Here is a 26,772-nt window from a genome sequence, read left to right on the forward strand (position 1 = left end):
ATTGGTTCAAAACACATCTTATTCACTTAAAACCGATTAAAAATAATTTAATAAAATCAACAACTAAATTAAATTGTTTAAAATAAACTAAATTGAATTATGTTTAATTTAATAGAGGGCTAAATCATTTTTTTCAGTGCACCAACATATCCAGCATATGTTTTACAGCTGATACACTGCTTCAATCCATTACTGGGAAACATCCATACACGCTCACATTCACACACTCATACACTACGACCAATTTAGTTGATTCAGTTCACCTTTAGCCAATGTGTTTGGAGTTTGGGGAAGCCGGAGCACCCTGAGGAAGCCCACGCCAACACGGGGAGAACATGCAAACTCCACACAGATTCGCCAACTGGCCCAGCTGGGACTCCAACCAGCAACCTTCTTGCTCTGAGGTGACAGTGCTAACCACTGAGCCACCGTGTCGCCCACTAATATTATTAAAAATATTTAATATAAAATTGTTTTATATAAAAGTCCTACTTCCAAAGCATAGAAGAAAACAAGACTAAATGAGCCAGTTTAAGTAATCATACATTTCAAAGACAGCTAGGCCAGTCAGATCATTCATCTAAGAATTTTTCCATCTCACATTACCATCATTGTTCCTGTTATCTCCTTGTGAGAGGAATGTCAGGCGGTTAAAACGCTATCAAAATACATCTAGTTTGCACACAATCGAAGACGAACGCCTAGGAAACACCGGCGTAAATCTGAGGTGAGTTTAATCTCTTGTATGAATTTGATGTATTTTTTCGTAACATGTTTGTTTAAAGCACTTTACAGATGATCAGATGTTTTATAGTCCTTCGACAGATTATCAGATGTTGTTTTGTTTATTGTCTATTGTTTGTCAGTGATTTCCTTTAGAAAAAGTTCATTCAGCGATTACTCAGACATGTCTTTAAAAAGCTACATGACTGAACTTTTTCATATATGAAAGGAAGTGTTGTTAAAAATGTAGATATATAAAATATATATAAATGTGGATAGCATGAGAACCAAAGATGTTTTTAATTTGTTACCTTTAGGTTAGGGCTGAACAATATATCGTTTGAGCATCGATATCACAATGTGTTTTTACAGTTAAAGTGAGAATTATTGACCTGTTTATTTTTTCCCCCAATATCTGTTAAACAGAAATAATTTTTTATTTATTTAGCACATTCCTAATCATAATAGTTGTAATAACTCATTTCTAATAACTTATTTATTTTATCTTTGCCATGATGACAGTAAACAATATTTGACAATATATATATATTTTTCAAGACACTTCTATACAGCTTAAAGTGACATGTAAAGGCTTAACTAGGTTAATAAGGTGAACTAGGCAGGTTAGGGTACTTAGGCAAGTTATTGTATAACAGTGGTGTAATCTGTAGACCAGGGGTGTCCAAACTTTTTGGGCCGAGGGCCAGATGCAAAAAAACAAACGTTGTCGCGGGCCAAAGTTTACATACATCACACAGACACGCATATATATATATATATATATATATATATATATATATATATATATATATATATATATATATATATAAATACAGTTGAAGTCAGAATTGTTAGCCCCCCTAAATTATTAGCCCCCGTTTATTTTTTTCACAATTTCTGTTTAACGGAGAGAAGATTTTTTTCCACACATTTCTAAACATATTAGTTTTAGTAACTCATTTCTAATAACTGATTTATTTTATCTTTGCCATGATGACAGTAAATAATATTTGACTGGATATTTTTAAGACACTTCTCTATAGCTTAAAGTGACATTTATGACAGTTAAGGAAGTTAACTTGTTAAGTTAAGGTAATTAGGCAAGTTATTTTATAACAATGGTTTGTTCTGAAGACTTAAGGGGCTAATAATTTTGACCTTAAAATGGTTCATAAAAAAATTTAAACAGCTTTTTATTCTAGCCGAAATAAAACAAAAGTATTTCTCCAAAAGAAAAAATATTATCAGACATACTGTAAAAATGTCTTTGCTCTGTTAAACATCATTTGGGAAATATTTAAAAAAGAAGAAATAAATCAAAGAAGGGCTAATAATTCAGACTTCAACTGTGTGTAGATAGATAGATAGATAGATAGATAGATAGATAGATAGATAGATAGATAGATAGATAGATAGATAGATAGATAGATAGATAGATAGATAGATAGATAGATAGATAGATAGATAGATAGATAGATAGACAGACAGACATACCGACAGGCAGACAGGCAGACAGACAGGCAGACAGATAGATAGATCATAACAAGAACTGCTGCTTAATTGAATGCATGTAATAGCGACACCCGGTGGTTATTTTTTGAATTACGTTCATTTTTGTATAGCGGGCCAGATTCTATTGATATTTATAAAAAGCCTCGCGGGCCGCCAAAAAACTGATTGCGGGCCGCAGATGGCCCGCGGGCCGTAGTTTGGACATGCCTGCTGTAGACTATTGAAAAAATATATATATCTTAAAGGGGCTAATAATTTTGTTCTTAATTTATTTATTTTGTTGGGTTTTTTTAATAAGAACTGCTTTTATTCTAGCTGAAGTAAAACAAATAAGACTGTCTCCAGAAGAAAAAATATTATCAGACATACTGTGAAAATTAAACTCTGTTAAACATCATTTAGCAAATATTTAAAAAAGAAAAAAAATGTAAAGGGGGGCTAATGATTCTGACTTCCACTGTATGTCTGCATTTACTCAGACATGTCTTTACAAAGCTACATGACTGACCTTTTTCAGATAATAAGGTTTTCTCAAACTTTTTTCACCAAGTACCACCTCAGACAAAATATGTCCCTCCAAGTACCACCATAATGACCGATATTAAAATACAGAAATGTAGCAGGCCTAATTAAGCAGCTAACGCTCTGCACAGTTCAAAAAACGAGGCAGATTAATTCCTATTATTATGAATATTTTTTATTGTCAGGCACTTTAAATATTATAAATAGTTTGAACATTAACACTGTACTGTGCTTACGGTTAAAAATAAATATTGTTTAAATTAAAATGTGCTTTTAAAAGTTACTTAAAAATGACACTGTTCTTAAAAAGTAAAAAGAAAACTGCTGTACTTAAGTGTGAAGTATTAAAACCTGAAAATGTTCCTTGGATCTCATAAATAGGCTATATGTGTAACCACAGGGAGTGACACACACAACAGAAGGTAGGATCCAAATGCAGGTTTAATCGTAGTCAGGCAAGCAAGCAATGGTCAATACAGGTGTAAACAGGTATATTGAGACAGTCCAGAATCGTAGTCGAATAACAGGCAAGGAGGTCAGAAGGCAGGCAGCAAACAAGGACAACGGAAAAACTAGGCTAAGGTCAAAACACGGAGAACCAAGACAAGGAAACCGCGTTGTAGTGTTACTATTACAGTTAACAAGACTCCGCAAACTGGATGGGTTCATGAGTGGCTTATAAGTGGTGTGATATCAGTCTATGACAAGGTTCAGGTGGTGAATGTAATCAAGTTAGATGAATGAGCATGGGTGTCAGGGAGAAGTGCATGTATAAAAATGTAGTCCAGGAAAAGGCGGAAGTGTAGTTCTAAGTGTGTGCTTGTGTGTGAGTGTTTACCAGTGACATCTGGTGGTTGTTCGCTGGTGAACATGACAATATGTCATCATAATCACATATAAATTTTGATACATTTTGAAATATATTATGCATGTATTTGTATATCTTTGAAATCTAAACATTAAACTTAATTATTCAGCGATTACTCATCGTACCACTAGATGAAAGTTGTACGCGTACAGTTTGAGAACCACTGAGATTTTATAAAAGGAAGTGTTGTTAAAAATGTAGATATATAAAATATATATAAATATGGATAACATGAGAACCAAAGATGTTTTTTAATTGTTGCATTTAGGTTAGGGCTGAACAATATATAGTTTGAGCAATGTGTGCATTCGCAATAGTCACATCACAGGATTTTATGATTTATTAAGGAGTAAAAGATGAAGATATTATTAAAGATTGTTATTTTATACAATAATGACCATGTTATTTTAGATTTGACTGTTCAATTTCGGTACTTGAATACTTTTATACTCGACCACCACCTCCCACACCCCCCCCAAAAAAAACATAAAGCACTGTTTTTATTTTTTTATTTATTACTGTAATTTATTATAATTTATGCAGATGCACTGCAAAGAAAAAGACTTGATGATCCCAGTCGATGTAAATGAATGAAATCTTTCCAAAAAAGTCATTTGGTAAAATTATAGTCATATAGCAGTATATACAGCGGCAAAACAAAATATCACAATGTCAGATTTTTCCAATATCATGTATAGCCTTAATTTAGGTTAAATATGCGCATGTGTAAATAAGACTGGAGTGCAACACTTACATTAAATTTTATCTTCAGGTGAGCTAATTTATTACATTAAAACATCACTGAAATATATTTTGTTTTGTGTTCAATGGAAGTGACGTGGAGTGAGTTAAAGGGATAGTTCACGCAAAAATGAACACTTATGTTGGAAATTGATAGCATTTGACATCCATAGAGGACAATTATTTACAATGGAAGTCGATGGTTACCCATGTACAACACTCTTCAAAATATCTTCTTTTGTGTTCAAGTGAAAGCTGAGTAAATTGGGGGGTTGCTTTTTTTTTAGGTGAACTATCACTTTAATGATGATTGTTTCTTAATTATTTTTTTAATAAGTCAAGTCTTTAAGTCTGTTTATTTGGATGTGTCACTAAGAGAGATGTTTAATTACTTGCTGACACTTGCTCATCGTACAGTCAGTGTCTAAAATAATATGTCTGTAAAACTGAATGTACAGTAAGAGGATATAATATCTCTACAATTCAACTTGGAATTCTGGCCTACAGGCATTAAAACAGGTTTAACAAGAGCCGAGAGATGGAGAAGGTGTAAAAATGACACATTATGCAGTAATGGCACACATATGAACATCCACGTCACACTGATGTGTTTCCACAGGTATGTGAGAGTCATTGGATTTAATGGGGATCATATCTCAGTACCTGCTAACCGTGAGTAGCATTCACAGTGTTTGTGTGTACATACTACAGTGGTTGCCATGTGCTTTTTAAAGGTCCCAAGAAATGTGAATAATGTTTTAATGATGTCAGTATCAGTATGTTTGACTTAAGGAAATCGATAAGCTATAGTGTGCTGCAAAACAGTGACAAAATTTGCATTAAGAATACATAAACATACAAAGCTTGCAGTTTGTCACTTCCACCTAAATGGACCAACTATTTTTTGATGTCTCCTCATACTTCAGCTTCTCATCAAATCTTCTTTTGCTCTCTTACTATCTGACATAGTATCCCATTTGCTTTTCATTTGATGCGCTTGAGCTCAACCACTCTCACTGGCAGTACTGTAATAAAAATAAAATGCTATTATGCTATTATCAGTTGAGATTATGGGCTCTATTTTGATGATCCATGCGCAAAGTCCAAAGCGCAGGGCGCAGAAGCATTCAGGGCGTGTCAGAATCCACTTTTGCTATTTTAAGGACGGAAAAATCCGCTTTGCGCCATGGCGCATGGTCTAACAGGGTTGAGCTTATTCTCTTAATGAGTTATAGGTGTGCTTTGAGAATAAACCAATCAGAGTCTCATCTCCCATTCCCTTTAAGAGTTAGTTACGTCAGACCATAGCGCATTTGCTATTTAAATGGTGGACTTTGTAAATGTAAAAACTCATGCTTTACTAGCGAGAAAACAGTTAAACAGAGCATCTGCAGCGCGAGGATGAGAGATGAGCCTCCTCATTCTTTACTTTCACTTTCACTCTCGTGGATAGGGAAACCTTGTATGCACAGACACCATTAGCCTATACTTAATTAATTTAGTTTGTTAAGCGCAAAGATTTGTTTCAAAACAATTTCTAAATTCAGTTCTAATTTCCAGCAAACAAATAAAGGAACAATAATAACGAAGTGTGTTCAAACAACTGAGTTATATCCAAATACACATGCTGCCCCATATGGTCTAAAACCTGACAGGTGGGCAAATAAGCTTGTTTTTAATAAAACAAATATAAATATGGATATAATAAATAATACAGCTAATAATGATAACATTATACAAAAGCAAATTGTTATGAATAAAATGAAAAAGCCTCCCGAGATGAAGAAGGCATGAAAGTATGGATTTTATATTTATGTAGAAAATAAATTTTTTTGTAATATTTTATTCCTTTAATTCTTTTTCGTTTGTAAAGATATTTGTTTTCCCAGAGATGGGTTGCGGCTGGAAGGGCATCCGCTGCGTAAAAACTTGCTGGATAAGTTGGCGGTTCGTTCCGCTGTGGCGACCCCGGATTAATAAAGGGACTAAGCCGACAAGAAAATGAATGAATGAATGAAATATATTTGTGTATTGCTGTACAACCTGTGTGTATTAAGCAGTGTGTGAGCGAGGCGCACAACTAACGTGCTCTGCGCTAGACTTTAGACCTGCTTTGATCTGGTCTATTGAACAGTTAAATATGGACCCAATTTATTAATTCATTCATTCATTTTCTTGTCGGCTTAGTCCCTTTATTAATCTGGGGTCGCCACAGCAGAATGAACCGCCAACTTATCCAGCACGTTTTTATGCAGCGTATGCCCTTCCAGCCGCAACCCATCTCTGGGAATCATCCACAAACACACACACATACACTCACTCACACTACGGACAATTTAGCCCACCCAATTCAACTGTATTGCATATCTTTGGTCTGTGGGGGAAACTGGAGCACCCGGAGGAAACCCACGCAAACGCAGGGAGAACATGCAAACTCCACATAGAAACGCCAACTGAGCCGAGGTTCCAACCAGCGACCCAGCGACCTTCTTGCTGTGAGGCGACAGCACAACCTACTGCACCACTGCATCGCTCGGACCCAATTTAAGTAAATTTAAATGACATGATTTGCTGATATGCTGCTTTAAAAATGTAGCGAATTTTGACGCTATCGCCAGTGGACAAGTAAAGCTACAAAGCGTTGTCACCAGTGCAGCCAGAGCGAACTTTGACGCTCTTGCGGTCTTCAGTGTGAACACACAGTTATTTCACCCAACATTGGGTTATAACATCAACAGCATTTTTGTAGAATAAAAGAAAGAAAGAAATTGCGTAAAACTGGATAAGTTGGCGGTTCAGTCTGCTGTGGCAACCCCAGAATATTAAAAGGACTAAGCCAAAAAGAAAATGAATGAATGAAAATAGATATAATTAAACAAAAAATAAACAACTCATTCATTCATCACATTCCTTCGGAATGTCTCTTATTTATCAGGGGTCACCACAGCAGAATGAACTGCCATCAAGCAACTAGAATAAAGTAAACACAGCTAGATTGACAAAAAGGTTAATATTTGTGTAAATAAAGGCAGCACAATGACAAAAATGTTTTGCAACTTTATAAAAACTATATATTTTATAAACAATATTTTGGATTAACATAAAACATCAATATTTTCACAAAACTGCGTTTTTGTAGTGTACATGAAGACAATGACAGTTCTAAACAAATGCTGGGTTGCTTTAACAAAAACCCAATCATTGGTTTAAAAAAATATAATTTAAATTGAATTGAAAAAATAAAATCCAATGTTGGCTTTATCAAAACTTGGCCCAACATTTGCATTAAAAACAGCATTTCTAGAGAGTATTATTTTAAAAACCTGTCGCTTAAAAACAAGTTAGCTTCTTATTTTAGGCCGCAAAAGTGTAAATTAATAAAATAATATGTATTTTATTTTCAGTTTTAAACTTACAGTGGTGTCATTAAAATACCCCCTAATATTTACAGTAACATTAGTTTGTTCTATTCACTTATTTAAAGTACAAGCAACTGTAGTAGTTATTACTAAACTTAAAATCTGTTTACACAACAATGCACTAGAAAAGTTTCACATACAGACAACAAAATAGTCCAAATCAACCCCTGTATTATGCATTGACAATGTCATTTTGTAATTATTATTACTATTATTATTTTTTTTTTTATTATTACTATTATTTGGTTCATAATTTTGTAATAAATAATTTTCAACAATTTCAACAACCATTATCAAAAGATTGCAAACAAACAACAAAACACATTAAATTATGACCATTTTCAGTTGTAAACACAGCTTATAAAATCACAAGCACAGGTCCTTTTACTACTATCATTTACCTCTATCCAGACTTTTCTAGATTTGTAAAATAAACCAAGAGGTGTAAACAAGTCAGCGCAAGTTTATTTCCCTATAAGTTCTCCATAAAGGTGAGTCTGGAATCCTGCCCTGTAGATTAAGAGGCTGTTCATACATGCACTTAAAGATGACTCTTTCATATGGGTGTGAGGACAGTAAGTGCTTTATGTTTTTGTAGGAGAAACAGGGTGTGCTGAGGTGTGTGTACCTGCTATTTTAAGTCAGCAAGAATTCAGAATTGACTATTTTTGTGCATAATTCAGTCACAACCACTTAAAATCAAGTCCTGCCCCATACACTTTTCTTCATTGTACTGTAAATCCAGTTTTGGGTCTGGAAAAATATTTAATATTACTGAGTTAAATTAACGCTGTTCATGTTACATTTTTACTGTCAAACCTCCATCTTGTGTCTGAATAATGCGCAGGTTAGTGTATACTCCATCAGCTGTTTTAGTTTGTGTCAGTTTTGTGTTTTTGAAAGTTTGGCGCCATCTTGTGTCTGAATAATGTGCAGGTTAGTGTATACTCCATCAGCTGTTTTAGCTTCTGTCAGATTTGCGTTTTTGTCTGTTTGGCGCTATCATGTGTCTGAATAATGCTCAGGTTAGTGTATACTCCATCAGCTGTTTTCATTTTTGTCAGCTTTGTGTTTGGCTGTTTGGCGCCATCTTGTGTCTGAATAATGTGCAGGTTAGTGTATACTCCATCAGCTGTTTTAGCTTCTGTCAGATTTGCGTTTTTGTCTGTTTGGCGCTATCATGTGTCTGAATAATGCTCAGGTAAGTGTATACTCCATCAGCTGTTTTCATTTTTGTCAGCTTTGTGTATGGCTGTTTGGCGCCATCTTGTGTCTGAATAATGTGCAGGTTAGTGTATACTCCATCAGCTGTTTTAGCTTCTGTCAGATTTGCGTTTTTGTCTGTTTGGCGCTATCGTGTGTCTGAATAATGTGCAGGTTAGTGTATACTCCATCAGCTGTTTTCTTTTCTGTCAGCTTTGCATGTAATTAAAGAATTAATAAACGATTACAGCTTAGAACAATGTTTTGTGGCAAGTAGCCATGTAATAAGTAGAATAAAGTCCATCCAGAAGGGTTGTTTTCGCAGAATAAAGCCCCTCAGTCTTACACAATAGCCCTCAGCTTCACATTGATAAGCCGATAAAACTGTCAGGCTTTATTCTGCGATAACAACCTCTTGGATGTACTTTTTTATGGCCAACCTAAATAATGGGACCTGATTGTAAAGTGTTCCTGTCTTCCTCTGTTTATAATACAGAAGCTGGTGAGTTTGTCTCTTGGAGATGATGGTGTGGACACTGTTGAAGAGGCTCTTTCATGGATTTCTCTTCTCATTGATTCTAATCGGGTGTCCAGGGCTGAGGTCCTTCTTGAGGTCCGGACCAATAGAGTCATCCTGAGAGACACAAACTACCAGGTAAGCATTTACAACAAAAAAACTGAGCAACTTGCATGCAATACTGTTACAAAGAATCAAAGCTCATTCAAATCATATCCATGCATTTATCATATGCTTGAGATTATTATAAATCACTACATCTAAATTTGAATGTGGTGAGGCATGGTGGCTCAGTGGTTAGCATTGTCGCCTCACAGCAAGAAGGTTGCTGTTTCGAGTCCCGGCTGGGTCAGTTGGCATTTCTGTCTGGAGTTTGCATGTTCTCACCGTGTTGGCGTGGGTTTCCAAACGCATGTGCTATAGGTGAATTGGATGAACTAAATTGGCTGTTGTGTATAAGTGTGTGTGCTTGTGTGAATGCGAAAGTGAATGGGTGCTTCCCAGTAGTGGGTTGTGGCTGGAAGGGCATCTGCTGCGTAAAACATATGCTTTAATAATTGGCGGTTCATTCCACTGTGGCCAACCCCTGATAAATAAGGGACTAAGCCTAAGGAAAAGACTCAAAAACATCTATATTTTCTCTTATTGTATACTCTGTAAAAAATATCTGTTCACATTTTCACAGGTTGTGGATATCATTATGGGATGTTGATCTCGGCTCTGCCAGCTTTTGATGTTGAAAATTTAACTCTACAGTTTAACAAAGTGACTTTTATTGACATTTTAGTACTTTGAAATAATATAATGTGTAAGAAATAATGTCTAGAGAAATAAGTCTGTAAAATAACAGAGAATGTACTGGCAGTTTATGACAAGGTTTTTTTAGTGTAATATACAACACCAACCCTGACAATATAGCACTTTAAACTATTACAAATTGTAAGAAAAGTCACTTTTTTAGGTTAAAGGTTGATGGAAGAAAGAGCAAGGTTCTATAATGCAATCAAAAGATAAAATCAGGGGCAAAATAAAAACATGAATCACAATACAGACTGTATTTTCTGGATATTTAGGGATAGTGTAAAGTAGTGGTCACCAAACTTGTTCCTGGAGTGCTGGTGTCCTGCAGATTTTAGCTCCAACCCTAATCAAACACACCTGAACAAGCTAATCAACGTCACGAGGTATACTTGAAACACCCAGGCAGGTTTGTTGAAGCAAGTTGAAGCTAAACCCTGCAGGAACATCGGCCTTCCAGGACCGAGATTGGTGACCCCTGGTGTAAAGTAAAGAATATTATTTTGATTATGGCATGTAGGAACAATTTAACTTCAATGTAGCGCAATGTAAGCTTCTATGTATTAAAGCAGGGGTTCTCAACTGGTTTGCCCATGGGACTTTTTACATGGTCATCAAGTCGCGACCCAAACGTTTAGGAACTATAGTACAGTTTTAGGAATTAAACTTCATTTGTATTAATTTGTTAACATACACAAGTAATGACAGATAAATCATTAGAAATTCACCAAGACTTACAAATAAACAATATTTTATTGCTGTCATTTAACAAAATGGATAAAATTATAGAAATATTACAAAGTAAAAACGACAAATACTGTTAAAAATTTTTTAATTTAGAAGGTTTCATGCTCTCTTTTGAGAGCACCTCACTACATATGACACTGAGGCTTTAAGACTTTTTAATATAAATCCATACTATACATATTCGGGGTTGTACTTGCGCTTCGACATATTTGTTGCAATAATTAAATGAAATTTCACATGTCAAACGGTAGGGTTGTCGCGCACGATTTCAAAATAAAAGTCCGGTATAAGCAAAATAAATAAGTTGAGAAACACTGCACTAAAGCATCTACTGTGCAAACTCATTTATTCATTCATTTTCCTTCGGCTTTGTCCCTTTATTCATCAGGGGTCCCCATAGCGGAATGAACCGCCAACTTATCCATGATATGTTTTACACAGCGGATGCCCTTCCAGCCACAACCAAGTACTGGGGAACACCCATACACTCTTGCATTCTCACACATAAACTACGGCCAATTTAGTTTTACTGTGTAAACTTTCATGCACAAACCTAAAATAATTTACACTGTAAAAGTATCTGTAAATTCACAGTTTTATATTTTAAATCCTTTTAAATTGCATTACCTTGATCTTTTCTCCAGCAACATTTATTGTTGAAAAATGTAAAGAAATCACTTGTGTTGACATTTTTAAAATCGTTTGAAGTCATATATTGCCTGGGTTGGTGCAAAACCTATAATGAAAGCCAATCGAAAACAAATATTTTTTAAGGGGGATAATAATATTGACATTAAAATAGTTTTAAAAACTGTAAAGCTGTATTTAATATATATATATATATATATATATATATATATATATATATATATATATATATATATATATATATATATATATATATATATATATATATATATAGGACTTTAATAAATAAATAAGACTAAAATAAATAAGACTTTCTCCAGAAGATAAAATATTATTGGAAATACTGTGATAAATTCCTTGTGCAATTAATTATTTTCATTCATTTTCCTTCGGCTTAGTCCCTTTATTCATCAGGGGTCGCCACAGTGGAATGAACCACCATCTTATCCAATATATGTTTTACACAGCGGATGTCCTTCCAGCTGCAACCCAATACTGGGAAACAACCATACTCTTTCACAAACACGTATACACTACGGCCAATTTAGTTTATTCAATTGACCCATGTGTTTGGACTGTGGGGGAAACCAGAGCACCCAGAGGAAGCCCACACCAACACGGGGAGAATATGCAAACTCCACACATTAATGCCAACTGGCTCAGCTGGGACTCGAATGAGTGATCTTCTTGCTGGGAGGCGACAGTGTTACCCACTGAGCCATCATGCCGCCCAAATTCAGTTTTTGTCTATATTTTAAATGCTTTTTAATTGCATTATGGGACCTTGATCTTTTCTCCAACATCTTTTGATGATAAAAAATGTAAAGAAATTACTTTTATTGACATTTTAAATATAGTTTGAAGTGATATATTGTCTGGGTTGGCGCAAAAACCTATTATAATAGGCCTGTAATAACAGCCTATCGAAAACAAACGTTACATAAAAGGGCTAATAATATTTGACCTTAAAATGGTTTTAATAAAATTAAAAACTGCTTTAATTCTAGCTTTAAAAAAAAACAAATTAAACTTTCTCCAGAAGAAAAAATATTATGGGGATTACTGTGAAAATTTCTTTGCTCCATTAAACATCACTTGAAAGATATTTAAAAAAGAATGAATTATATACATAATTTTGACTGTATATAAATAAAGCCATTCTTCTCTGACTGACCATTGATAAGGAGCTGGAAGAGTTGTCGGTGTCATCTCTCCTCCGCTGTGAATGCATAAACACCCCATCTCTCCATCCTCATCTTCATCCTCATCCAGCTCTTCTCCTTCTGGTTTCTCAGAGCTGCACCCAGAAGAAACCGAGCGTGTATTTCTTCACCTGTGAATCCATCAAAGTAAAAACCCCGTTTGATTATGAATGCAGGTGATACTGTTTTGCTTAAGCCCCGCCCCCTCCTCAGTGACATCCCTCTGTTTGCTCATTTCAGGCCGAGCGCATTAGAGATGACATCAAGCGAGCTGTTTCGCATTACACAATCCCATCCAGCAGGTACTGATCTCTTCTCCTCGGCTAATGTTGTGATTTCCACAGTCTAGAACCTGTTAGTGTGCAGGTGAACCGGTTTGACCAGTTTCTACATAACTTGTGAAGGCGTGACTGAGAGTACAGGGAGGGAGAGAAAGAGAGAGAGATTTGCAGAGGGAACGACAGAGAGATTTACTTGACTTCAGCTGTTCTTTAGGACACTTACAAGGCGACTAGGATTGGAGTAAGGTACAGTGTGTTCTTCATCTGTTCTGAATGTGCTTTTTAGATTTAGTAAATAAGATAAACTGGATGTGTATGTCTGTGTGTGCTTCTTTGTGTGCGGGTTGATAGTGGGAGAGACAAAGTGAAGTTAAATGTCAAGGCATCTCAATGTCAAACTGAATGCCAAACATGTTTTCTGGAGTGAGAATTTTTTATGAATGAGTGAGTGTGTGTGTGTGTGTGTGTGTGTGTGTGTGTGTGTGTTGGGGGGGGGGGGGGTTGACTTTAGACTTATCGAGGATGTAAGTGAGAAATTAGATTTAAATTTAATAATCAAATGTAGATTTTTAATTAAATTAATTAAAAATATTTATTTTGTGTTTAAAAATGCTGGACGTTATAATATCGCTGGACGTTACGTTATGTTAGGGTTTTGGGAGATTGTGTGATAAATGTAAATATCTTCATTTGAAAACAATAGAACTCACGTCTTAATGTGCTGCCTGTTGCTTTAGTTTGGACTGAATAATTTTCATAGTTTAGTGAACGCATTTAAATGGGTTTAATAATTTATTGTATTTTTATTTTTTATTAGATTAATTATTTATTTTTATGCAGCTTAGTAAATGCACTAAACATATTTAATTGTTGTCTTTATTTTTATTAATTTAGTCTTTGTCATTTATTTGTAGCTTAGTGAACGCATGTAAAGGTGTTTAATCATTGTCTTTATTGTTTTATTTTTAATTTGATTATTTATTTTTATGTAGCTTAGTAAATGCACTAAATATTTTATCATTGTGTATATTTTATTATCTTATTTAGTCTTTGTGATTAATTTTTTTATAGCTTAGTAAATGCATTTAAAAGTCTTTAATCATTATCTTTATTGTATTTTTATTTTTTATTTGATTATTTATTTATTTTTATGAAGCTAAATGCACTAAAAGTGTAAAAATCTTTGTCTTTATTTTGTTATTTTATTTAGCCTTTTAAATTAATTTTTATATATCTTAGTGAATGCATGTAGAAGTGTTTAATCATTGCCTTTACTGTACTTTTATTTCATTTTTTATTTGATCTTTTATTTATTTCATGTAGCTTAGTGAATGTACTAAAAGTGTTTAAATGTTGTCTTTATTTTATTATTTAGTCCTTTTAATTTATCTTTTATAGCTTAGTAAATGCACTAAAACGTGTTTAATTGTTGTCTTTACTTTGTTATTTTATTTTGTCTTTTTAATTTTCTATAGCTTAGTAAATGCATGTAAAAGTGCTTAATCATTGTCTTTATTGTATTTTTATTTTTTAATTGATTATTTATTTATTTTATGTAGATTAGTGAATGAACTAAAAATGTTTATTCATTAAATTTCTTTTTGTTATAATTTTATTTATAGTCTTTTATTTATTGTTTAGTGAATGCACTAAACAGTGTTTAATCTTTGTCATTATTTTATTTTATTTAGTCTTTTATCTATTTTTATAGCTCAGTAAATGCACTAAAATTGTTTGTTCGTTGAATATTTTTGTTATAAATTAATTAATTTTTCTATAGCTTAGGTAATGCACTAAAAAGTATAATATATATATATATATATATATATATATATATATATATATATATATATATATATATATATATATATATATATATATATATAATTTATTTTTAATTATTTATTTTGCCTTTTGTCTTTTTTTAATATAGCTTAGTGAATGTACTAAAATCGTTCTTTATTTTATTTTTGTTATTATTTACGTATTATCATTGTTTATTATTTTTTATATTTATTCATATATATTTATTAGTCTTTTATTTATTTTTTTATAGCTTAGTAAATGCAAAAAAAGTGTTTATTAATTTTTTATTTTTTGTTTTGTTTTTAAAAGATTTTTTATACTTTAATATATGCACTAAAAAGTATTTTTAGTAGATATGGTAAAAAATTTTATTATTTAATTTAGTCTTTTGCATTTTTTTAACACTATAGTGAATGTACTAAAAAATAATTTAATAGTTGCGTTTATTTTATTTTTTTGTCATTTTTTTCGTTTCTCTTCATTCATTTATTCATTTTCTTGTTGGCTTAGTCCCTTTATTTATCCTGGGAGCGGAATGAGCCGCCAACTTATCCGGCACGTTTTTACGCAGCGGATGCCCTTCCAGCCACAACCCATCTCTGGAAAACATCCACACACACATTCACACTCATACACTTCGAACAATTTAGCCTACCCAATTCACCTGTACCGCATGTCTTTGGACTATGGGGGAAACCAGAGCACCCCACGAACGCAGGGAGAACATGCAAACTCCACACAGAAATGCCAACTGACCCAGCCGAGGCTCAAACCAGCGAACTTCTTGCTGTGAGGCGACAGCAATACTTACTGCGCCACTGCGTCACCCTTCGTTTCTATTATTTCATTATTTTATTCTTATTTTTTACTTTAGATCATTATAACGCTTTTTCCCCTCATGAATCTCTCATATGTGCTAGTTAATACGTGCATGATTTTTTTCTTATCAAAGATGTTTGATGTATTTTTGGTGACTCAACAGCATTGTGTGCCAACAATTAAAGCACATTTGGATTTAAAGTACATTGTGACGCACATGTCTGCAATACTGTAAATCCGGTCATTGTCCGGCTGAGTACAACACACACTTTCATTCTGAATAAAGGGTGTGTTTTTTTCCATGTAAACGTGTGTTTCAGGAACTCAGAGTCCAGTATGGATATTTCAGAAATACCCAGCCCTCCTTACACCCAAGCCCCAAATCCACCCGCATCGCACCCGCCTCCACCCTACCCAGGCATCAGAGGTGTGTGAATCAGAAGTAGTAATAGTATATGAATTAATATAAGCAGACACAGACTAACACACTCTTCCTCATTTCTAGCTAATGGATTGGTAAACGGCCAACCTGATAAATCTTTCCTTAAAGCTCAGATGGAAGTGGTGAGTATTTATTTAACTAGTTTCACTTTAATTTTCACTTTTTGTTGATCATTGCTGAAGCTTTTGTGTGTTGCAAAAACTTTACACACATTCCTTCATTCATTCATTTTCTATTCGGCTTAGTCCCTTTATTAAGTAGGGGTCGCCACAGCGGAATGAACCGCCAACTTATCCAGAATATGTTTATCAGTGGATGCCCTTTCAGCTGCAACCCATCAATGGGAAACAACTTTACATACATATAAACAAAAAAAAATTATATATCATATTCTTTTATATCGAAACAATAATTTGCAAAAAAAAAAAAAAAATTCTGTACATAAATATAAACAAAACCAATATTTTGATAATTGCTAAAGCCTTTATTCATGGTGTCCGCTGGGTCTTTAAATGTCTTAAATTGTCACAACTTAAATTTGAGGCCTTAAAAGGTCTAAAATTCACTGACACATTGGGTTGCAGGTCTTAAATTGTTTTAAACAGGTCTTAATTTTATTTTGTCTTATTAAAGTTTCATATTGCATAGGCGACACTGTGGTTCCTTCCGCTGTGGCGACCGATGATAAATAAAGGATTATGCTGAAGAAATAAATGAGTTAATTAATGTTGAAAATTGCTAAGGTCAATATTATTAGCAACCTTAAGAAATATATATAATTTTTTCAAGTGTTGTCCAATCCCAGCAGGCACAGGACGTCAATATGACGTCAGATTTACGTTGTACCCCAACATCATCAGGACGTTGAATTTTGATTGGTTAATGCCACAAGTTTAAACCAATCAAAGATCACCATCTATTGATGTTAGACTTTGACATTGTATGGATGTCACATTATGACATTTAAATGACGTTATGCTTTGGTTGGTTAATTCCACAACCTAAAACCAATCAAAGATCAACGTCCACTGATGTTAGACTTTGACGTTGTATAGACGTCACATTACGACGTTAAGATGACGTTGTATTTTGGTTAGTGAATTATACAAATTTAAACCAATCAAAGATCAACCTCTACTGATGTAAGACTTTGACATTGTATGGATGTCACATTTTGACGTTTAGACAACGTTGAACTTTGGTTAGTTAATTCCACAAGCTAAAACCAACCAAAGATCAACGTCCACTGATGTTAGACTTTGACGTTGTATGGATGCACATTATGACGTTTAGATGGCGTTAGGCTTTGGTTAATTAATTCCACAAGATAAAACCAACCTTAGATCAACCTCCACTGATGTTGCACTTTGACGTTGTATGAACGTTACATTATGTCGTTAAGATGACGTTGGATTTTGGTTAGTTAATTCCACAAATTAAAACCAACCAAAGATCAACGTCTACTGATGTTAGACTTTGAAGTTGTATGGACATCACATTACGACGTTAAGATGATGTTAGGCTTTGGTTAGTTAATTCCATAACCTAAAACCAACCTTAAATAAACGTCTACTGATGTTACACTTTGAAGTTGTATGGACGTCACATTATGGGCTCTATTTTGACGGTCCATGCGCAAAACGCAGGGCGCAAATGCTTTCTGGGCGTGTCAGGACGCGTTTTTGCTAATTTAAGGATGGGAAATCTGCCTTGCGCCGTGGCGCATGGTCTAAAAGGGTTGAGTTTATTTTCTTAATGAGTTGTAGGTGTGTTTTGAGAATAAACCAATCAGAGTCTCATCTCCCATTCCCTTTAAGAGCCAGCTGCGTCGCGCCAAGAGCGCATTCGCTATTTACAGGCTGCAAAGTAAGTCTTAGTGGAAAAAATGAGCATTTTACAAGCAAACAGTTACCAGTTTACAGTTTTTTAACAAAATAACTGTTAAACAGAGCATCTACTGCATGAGAATGAGAGTTAATAGATCATTTTCACTTTCGCTCTTGGATAGGGAAACCTTTACGCACAGACATCAATTAGTCTATAAATAAATACTTTTGTTTGTTAATCGCAAATATTCGTTTCAAAACTATTTCTAAATTCAGTTCTAATTTCCAGCAAACGAATAAATGAATAATAATAGCAAAATGTGCTCAAAAACCTGAGTTATATCCTAAAACACATGCTGTGCCCCATATGGTCTAAAACCAGACAGGTGGGCAAATCTAAGCTTGTTTTTAATAAAACAAATATAAATATGGATATAATAAATAATACTGCTAATAATAATAACATTATACAAAAGCAAATTGTTATGAATGAACTGAAAAAGCCTCCCGAGATGAAGAAGACATAAAAGCAGTAATTTTTCATATTTATGTAGGCTAGAAAATAATATGTTTTGTAATATTTTAATCCTTTATATTTATATCCTATATCTATTCTTATTATATCCTATATATATCCTTAATATTTACATTTTTTCATATGTAAAGATATTTGCCTATTGCTCTCTTGTGCATATTAAGCAGTGTGTAAGCGAGGCGCAACTCTGCGCTGGAGTTTAGACCGGGTTTGTTTTTGGTCTAATGAAAAATCTATTATAGTTTCTCAAAATAGCAACGCGCCAGCGGTCCGCCTCAGAACACCTTCCTTTTTAGACCAGAACACCTATGGGCGCACAAATGAGCGCTAATGCATTTGCTATTTAAACAGCGCAGCGCAACGCCTCAAAACGACTCCTGTGCCAAGCTTAAACTACCAAAAGACTACTGCGCCACGCCTTGTGCCACACTGCGCCGGGTGTATGATAGGGCCCTATGACTTTTAAATGACGTTAGACTTTGGTTGGTTAATTTCACAACTTAAAACCAATCAAAGATCAACGTCTACTGATGTTACGCTTTGACGTTGTATAGACGTGACATTACGACGTTAAGATGATGTTGGATTTTGGTTAGTGAATGCCACAAATTTAAACCAACCAAAGATCAACATCTACTGATGTTAGACTGACGTTGTATGGACGTCTTATTATGACATCATTTTGACATTAAACTGACAATGGATTTTGCTGCCTGACATCGCAACCAAAATATAACCAAATACCTACGTCATATGACGTAGTGCCTGCTGGGATGACTTGCATAATCATCCTAACCTGTTAACCTAAAAATTGGCAAAGTTATTAGATATTAGTTAATAATTAAAACTATTATGTTTAAAAATGTCTTAAAAACCTATGTTAAACATAAACATATTGGCATAGTCTTTACATAGTCTATTCAAATACATTTTAACATGCAATGTACTCCTCTTAATTAAACTAAAGCAGGACTTTATTAGCGTGTATTGTGCAGTCAGTGTTGACCTGTAAGTCTGTTTGTTGACTTTAGCAATCTTGTTGACCTTCAGTTTGACCATTAGCATGACCAGCTGATGTCAACTGTTTACATTAACAACAGTCTGAGCGTTCAGAAAGAACCCACTCTCCTTACCATTACGCGTCTGCTCTCTCCTTACTTCCAGGACATCCTCAATCATTGTTTTGATGACATCGAAGCGTTCATCGGGAAGCTGCAGCAGTCAGCAGAGGCTCAGATCATCCTCGACCAGAGGAGCAAAAAGAAGAAGAAAAACCAGAAGAAAAGTGCAGATGGTATGCTGAAGACAAAAAAAAACACAACCAGAGTGAACTCAGTTTGCTCAAGGGAAAGGCTATAACAAACCTGTAGTGTGCTCTTATCAGGCCTGTTATCAGTGCCTAGTCCATGTAGCTGATGGGAAAGTGTTGTGTCATGAGGCTGACAGCAGTATTTACCCTGTATGTGGATGAAAATTAAAATATTACTTTACCTGCATCATCCTAAACACACTTTAAAACTGAACCAATGCTGAAACCAAACCTGTTTATTTACACTTTACAATAAGGCTTTATTAGTTAATGTATTTACTAACATGACCTAATTATGAATATTGGTGTACACCATTCATTAATCATAGTTCAATATGCACTAATCCATTATTAACATCCAAATTAATGCTCTTTTACATTATACTAACAACGAACAACTGTATTTTGATTAACTAACATGATGAGATACTGTAATAAATGTATTGTTCATTGTTTGTTCATGTTAGTAAATGCATTAACTGATGCTGGCATGCTTTATTTTGTTGTGTTAAGAGCACAGATTATCAGTGTTTTAGAGAGTGTGATGTGTGCTTGTGTTTTACAGAGGATCTTCTCACGGCTAAAGCCAAACCACCTTCTGAGAGAGAGTTTATCGACACTTTTCAGAAATTCAAATACTGTTTGGGCCTTTTGGTGAGTGATTAATGCTAATATAAAAAAATTAAATAATAATAATAATAATAATAATAATAATAATAATATATTAAAATAGAATCATATAATATTATATTATAATTTTAATAAAATATTATTAAACTATTAACATAATATGATATATATATATATATATATATATATATATATATATATATATATATATATATATATATATATATATATATATATATATATATGTAATTTATAATTTTTTAAAATGATGATCTTGTGGATAATTTGTTAATTTCAGTTTAATTAGCATTTTTTTACTTCATTATGTATAATAATATTAATAATAATAATGATAATGATATATTAAAATATTATAATATTATATTATATTTTAATATCATATTTTTTAATTATATTAATATAATATAATTTAATATAATAAATATATTTTATAATAATCATTATTAATAATTTATTTATAGTTCATTTTAATGATAATTTTATGGATAATTTACTAATTTCAGTTTAATTTGCATTTTATTTTTTCACTTTAATATGCATAATAATAATAATAATAATAATACATTAATCACACTTCAAAATAAACTATAATATAAACATATATTTATTTTTAATAACAAAAAATCCCTGAAAAATTACATCTCTAGTTTGTACTTTTTAAACTTTTACTAATTTCCTTTTTTTATTATTATTTTACTATTTTCTAGTTATTTATATGTTATAATAACTCCATAAATTATAATAATGTAAAATATTAATTCATAAATGATAAACAATTATGATTTACTAATATTTTAACATAATATTTTATTTATTATGTAGTTTTTATAATGGTGTAATACTGTTCCCAAATATGATCATCAATAGTAATAATAATAGTATTAATTTTAATAGTTCGTAGAGCTGTCAAACACAGACATGTTGCTACAGGCAGTATGGTTGCACATTTTTCCTTCAGCTCCCCAATAAACAGTGTTTATTTTACAGGCACGGTTAAAACCAGCCATCTCCAATCCATCTGCTGAGGAGCTCGTGCACCACGTTTTCAAACCTCTTGACATGGTAAAGAAGACACATTTCTCCAGTGCAAACATCAGGGCTTTCATCACACTGTATTGTTTTAAGCATTTCGTCAAATGGGTTTATCAGTGTTTGCACGCTGTTGTGGTAAAGGCTGCAGTAAAGTGCACACAGAGTAATTCACCTTGGTAACTGTGTGTTTGTAGATGGTGAAGGCCACAGGAGGTCCTGGTTTTGCTGCGTCCGTTTCCAGTCCGGCAATGACAGAAGGAGCTGTGAATCTGCTGAAGAACAACCTGACGACACAGGAAAATGCATTATGGCTCTCTTTAGGGCCCAACTGGACACACCAAAGGTAAATGATGGAGAGTAATGCAGTGCTGAAGATCTGTCCTTTTACCAGGACTCCCTGAAAGAAGAAGAGATTTCTGTTAATCCCAATGGGAACTTCCTAACCAAATATATGACTGACAGACTGACTGACTGACTGACTGACTGACTGACTGACTGACTGACTGACTGACTGACTGACTGACTGACTGACTGACTGACTGACTGAATGAATAAATGAATGATTTACTGGCTGAATAAAATATTTACTGGCTAAATGAACGAATTAATGAATGAATGAATGATTTACTGGCTAAATGAACAAATGAATGAATGAATGAATGAATGAATGAATGAATGAATGAATGAATGAATGATTTACTGGCTAAATGAATGAATGATTTACTGGCTGAATGAATGACTGACTGAATGAATGAATGATTTACTGGCTGAATGAATGACTGAATGAATCACAGACTGACTGCATAAACAAATGAATGAATAAATGACTGACGGACAAAATGAATGAATGACTGGTTGAAAGAATGACTGACTGAATGAATAATGAATGAATGACTGAATAAATCATTGACTGAATGAATGAATGAATGATTTACTGGCTGAATGAATGAATGATTTACTGGCTGAATGAATGACTGACTGAATGAATGAATGATTTACTGGCTGAATGAATGACTGAATGAATCACAGACTGACTGCATAAACGAATGAATGAATAAATGACTGACGGACAAAATGAATGAATGACTGGTTGAAAGAATGACTGACTGAATGAATAATGAATGAATGACTGAATAAATCATTGACTGACTGAATAAATGACTGATCGAATGAATGAATGAATGAATGAATGGCCGAATGAATAACTGATTAACTGACTGAATGATTATATAACTGAATGAAGGACTGTCTGAATAAATGAATGACTGATTGAATAAACAATTAAATGAATTATTGACAAATTGAATGAATGACTGATTAAACTGAATGAATGACTGATTGAATGAATGACTAAGTGAATGAATAAATGAACAAATGAATGCATAAACGAATGCACAAACAGACTGGCTGAATGAATGACTGAATAACTGATTGAATGAATGAATGGACTCACTAAATTAATATATGATTGAATGAATGATTGACTGAATGAATGAATCAATGACCTAATGAATAAACGAATTAATGAATAAATTACTGACATAATTAATGAACGACTGGCTGAAAGAATGACTGAGTGAATGAATGACTGATTGACTGAAAGAATGAATGAATGAGTGAGTGAATGAATGAATGAATGCATGAATGACTGAATGAACATATGACTGAGTGAATGAATGAATGAATGAATGAATAACTGGCTGGATGAATATATGACTGAATGAATGAATGAATGAATGGATGAATGAATGAATGAATGAATAAATATATGAATGAATGAATATATGACTGAATGAATGAATGAATGAATGTATGAATATATGAATGAATATATGACAGAATGAATGAATGAATATATGACTGAATGAATGAATGAATGAATGAACGAACGAATGAATATATGACTGAATGAATGACTGAATGAATCACTGACTGACTGAATAAACGAATTAATTAATGTATGACAAAATAAATGAATGACTGCCTGAATGAATGAATGACTGGCGGAATGAATGACCAAATAACTGATTGAATGAATGACTCACTGAATAAATATATGACTGAATGAATGACTGAATGAATAATGACTGACTGAATGAATGAATCACTAACTTACTGATTAAATGAACAAATGAATGACTGAATGAATCACTTACTGATAAAATAAACGAACAAATGAATGAATTAAGGACTGACTCGTTATATAAAGTTAATTTATTGGAGAAGTTATTATCTTTTATTCTATTTAATTATGTTAAATAGCTTGCATTTTGTATAAAGGACACCTGATGTCCACAAATGTCAGTAATAATCAGTCCCTCTAGGATTTTGTTATTAATTTCCTCATATATCCTAAAATGAATGATTTTGTGAAGCTTTTCTGAAAACCCATGACATTATTTGCTTCAATTCTTGTGTTTTGCTTTAATTAAAGTGTTTTGCTGTAAGTGTTTTTAAATGTTAAGCATCACTGGATTCTCAAAGTCCTGTAGAGACTGAACAATTAAAAATGACAAGCAAGTTTTGAATTCCTGTGACTTCAAAACCCTGATTCTTACTGAAGTGTAGGGGTGAATTTACGTTACACCCCTACTATGAGCACATGCTGATGTCTGATATGGTTATGTAGGTCTGCCCTGCGGAGCCCGGTGGCGCCGTATACACTGCAGTTTCAGGACGGCTGGAAGCCTCAGGGTTCAGATGCTGCAGGCTGGATCGATCCTATAGAGTCAGAACACAAACACGATGCAGAGATCGCTAAAGTAGAGGTACAGTTTTACTACAACTATATACACTCACCGGCCACTTTATTAGGTACAACTTTTCAATTGCTCGTTAATGCAAAGTGCTACTCCTGTGAGAACAGGAAACTGAGGCTACAATTCACACATGCTCACCAAAATTGGACAGAAACACAAACACACACAAACTCCATTTCCCTGTGAGATCAGCATTTGAGATATATTTGCTTATATTGAGTTGCTGTTTTCTCTGTTACTCTCAGCTGACACCGGCTCCTGCTTCTGAACGCCACGCTTCTCCTGTTCAGACATCAGATCAACCGTAAGTCCGAATAACAGAAATAACAACAGCAAATCACACAAACATGAGCTTCTGATGCGTCTCAATGCCTTCCTGAATGCATCTCATGTTTCAGACACTGCTGTTGATAAAGGCACATTCCTCAGTATTTCTGACTGTAGAGAGCCTGTACACATGAATAACAATTATCTGAGAGGTTGATTCAGTGTGTTGACTCTCACTAACCGGTCCAGCAGTGTAAATGAGTGTCTGCTACAGGTTTCACTGTTGAAATCCCTCTCTCATTGTCTATTGTCTTGATCTGTGCTGCTCCTAAAGGGATAGTTCACCCAAAACTGAACATTTTGTCAATATTTACCCACCGTTTACCATAAAACCCACTCAAACAATATTTGACCTATATAATAAGGCTATTTAATAGGGAAATTTGGCTTGTATAATATATATTTAACCTATATTTTACCTATATACTGTAATAGAGCCATTATACAGGCAAGGTGGCCTGTATAAAATATTTTTTTTACCTACATATTATCTATATAATAAAGCCATTATAAAGAAAAATGTGGCTTTGTATAAGATATTTTTCGCCTATATTTGACCTATATAATAAAGCAATTATATAGGCAAATTTGGCTTGTGGTTTGTATAAGACTCATTTAAACTATATTGACCTATATAATAAAGCCATTATATAGGCAAATTTGGCTTGTGGCTTGTATAAGACTCATTTAAACTATATTTGACCTATGACCTATATATAGGCAAATTTATCTTGTATAAAACCTATTAAACCTATATTATAGAGCAATTGTATAGACAAATGTGGCTTGTATAAGACCTTTTAAACCTATATAATAAAGCCATTGTATAGGGAAAATTGGCCCATATAAGACATTATAAACTATATTTGATCTATAAAATTTAGCCATTACAAAGAAAAACGTTGCTTGTATAACACTGTAACCTATATTTGATCTATATAGTATAATAAAGCTATTATATAGAAAAATTCGGAAAACTTGGCTTGTATATGACCCATTTAAACTATATTTGATTTATGTACACATATAAACAAATTGGGCTTGTTTTAGACCTATTAAAACTATTGAATATAACAACTGTATAGGTAAAGTTTGGCCTGTATAATACAAATATATTTGACTTATATAATTTATCTTAGCCATTATAAATAAAAATGTGGCTTGTATAAGATATTTTAACCTATACTTGACCTATATAATGAAGGCATTTTATAGACAAATTTGGCTTGTATAGTAACTATTCAACCTATACTTGACCTATATAATGAAGGCATTATATAGGCAAATTTGACGTGTATAGAACCTATTTAACTATTTGATCTATATAATAACCAATTATACAGACAAATTCTGCTTGTACTGTATAAAACATATTTAACCTATATTTGACCTATATAATAAAGCCATTATATAGGCAGATTTTGCTTTTGCAAGACCTATTAACCTATATTTGACGAGCGGTTGCTTCACTTGTTCTAAACATGTTTGAGTGTCTGTCTTCTGTTAAACACTAAAGAAGATATTTTGAAGAATGCTGGAAACACAATTGTTTACTTTCATTGTATTTGTTTTTCCTACTATAGAAGTCAATGGTTTTCAGTTTTCTTCAAATTATTTTCTTTAGTGTTCAATAGAAGAAAGAAATTCATAAAAGTTTGATGTTGAGTAAATAAAGAGTAAATTAATTTTTTTGGGAGAACTATCTTTTCGAATGACTCAGAGTTTCTCTCCTGTGTTAATCACAGTAATTAATTTGGATATTTAGTTTAATCTGCATTAACCTGTCTCTGTTTCTTAGTGATGGCAGTGTGAATGGGCGCATATTTCGTTGCAGTTATGACTTTGTTGCAAGAAACAACAGTGAGCTGTCTGTACTTCAAGGAGAGACACTAGAGGTTAGACACACACACACACACACACACACACACACACACACACACACACACACACACACACACATACACACAAACAAACACACGTAAGCACAGCTATCACATCACAGATGTCTGTTATTCTTATATAAAGATAATTATAATGACTACATAATAATCTAATCTCTATGCAAAAAGTAAAATAAAATAATAA

At 33.4% G+C, this 26,772-nt stretch overlaps 1 protein-coding gene and 1 long non-coding RNA gene across 5 annotated transcripts in view; one reads left to right on the forward strand and one right to left on the reverse strand.

Annotated features, from left to right (window-relative positions):
- Positions 1 to 26,772, forward strand: part of eps8l1b (EPS8 signaling adaptor L1b) — a 48,773-nt gene that overhangs the window by 11,692 nt on the left and 10,309 nt on the right. For 2 of the 4 annotated variants that reach the window (XR_012399555.1, XM_005170799.6), the window contains exons 1-10: positions 13,373 to 13,427; positions 16,127 to 16,233; positions 16,312 to 16,370; positions 19,774 to 19,903; positions 20,484 to 20,572; positions 21,557 to 21,631; positions 21,796 to 21,944; positions 24,231 to 24,369; positions 24,606 to 24,664; positions 26,486 to 26,582. Coding sequence is in view for 3 of the 4 variants with exons in the window: in XM_005170799.6 (XP_005170856.1) it covers positions 16,143 to 16,233; positions 16,312 to 16,370; positions 19,774 to 19,903; positions 20,484 to 20,572; positions 21,557 to 21,631; positions 21,796 to 21,944; positions 24,231 to 24,369; positions 24,606 to 24,664; positions 26,486 to 26,582 (888 nt within the window). In the remaining variant the exon portion in view is untranslated. Of the gene's footprint in view, positions 1 to 637; positions 728 to 4,985; positions 5,039 to 9,484; positions 9,644 to 12,882; positions 13,048 to 13,140; positions 13,203 to 13,372; positions 13,428 to 16,126; positions 16,234 to 16,311; positions 16,371 to 19,773; positions 19,904 to 20,483; positions 20,573 to 21,556; positions 21,632 to 21,795; positions 21,945 to 24,230; positions 24,370 to 24,605; positions 24,665 to 26,485; positions 26,583 to 26,772 lie in introns of those variants that run through there. The other 2 variants (XM_073941127.1, XM_005170798.6) reach the window with 2 other exon arrangements.
- LOC141380768 (uncharacterized) lies at positions 7,411 to 19,963 on the reverse strand. The gene is made up of 3 exons (XR_012399558.1): positions 19,743 to 19,963; positions 12,873 to 13,031; positions 7,411 to 9,622 (listed from the first exon to the last, which is right to left on the reverse strand). It is a non-coding gene; the product is annotated as an uncharacterized lncRNA (long non-coding RNA).

This window comes from Danio rerio, chromosome 24 (genome assembly GCF_049306965.1).
Source record: "Danio rerio strain Tuebingen ecotype United States chromosome 24, GRCz12tu, whole genome shotgun sequence".
Classification (NCBI taxonomy): Eukaryota; Metazoa; Chordata; class Actinopteri; order Cypriniformes; family Danionidae; genus Danio; species Danio rerio.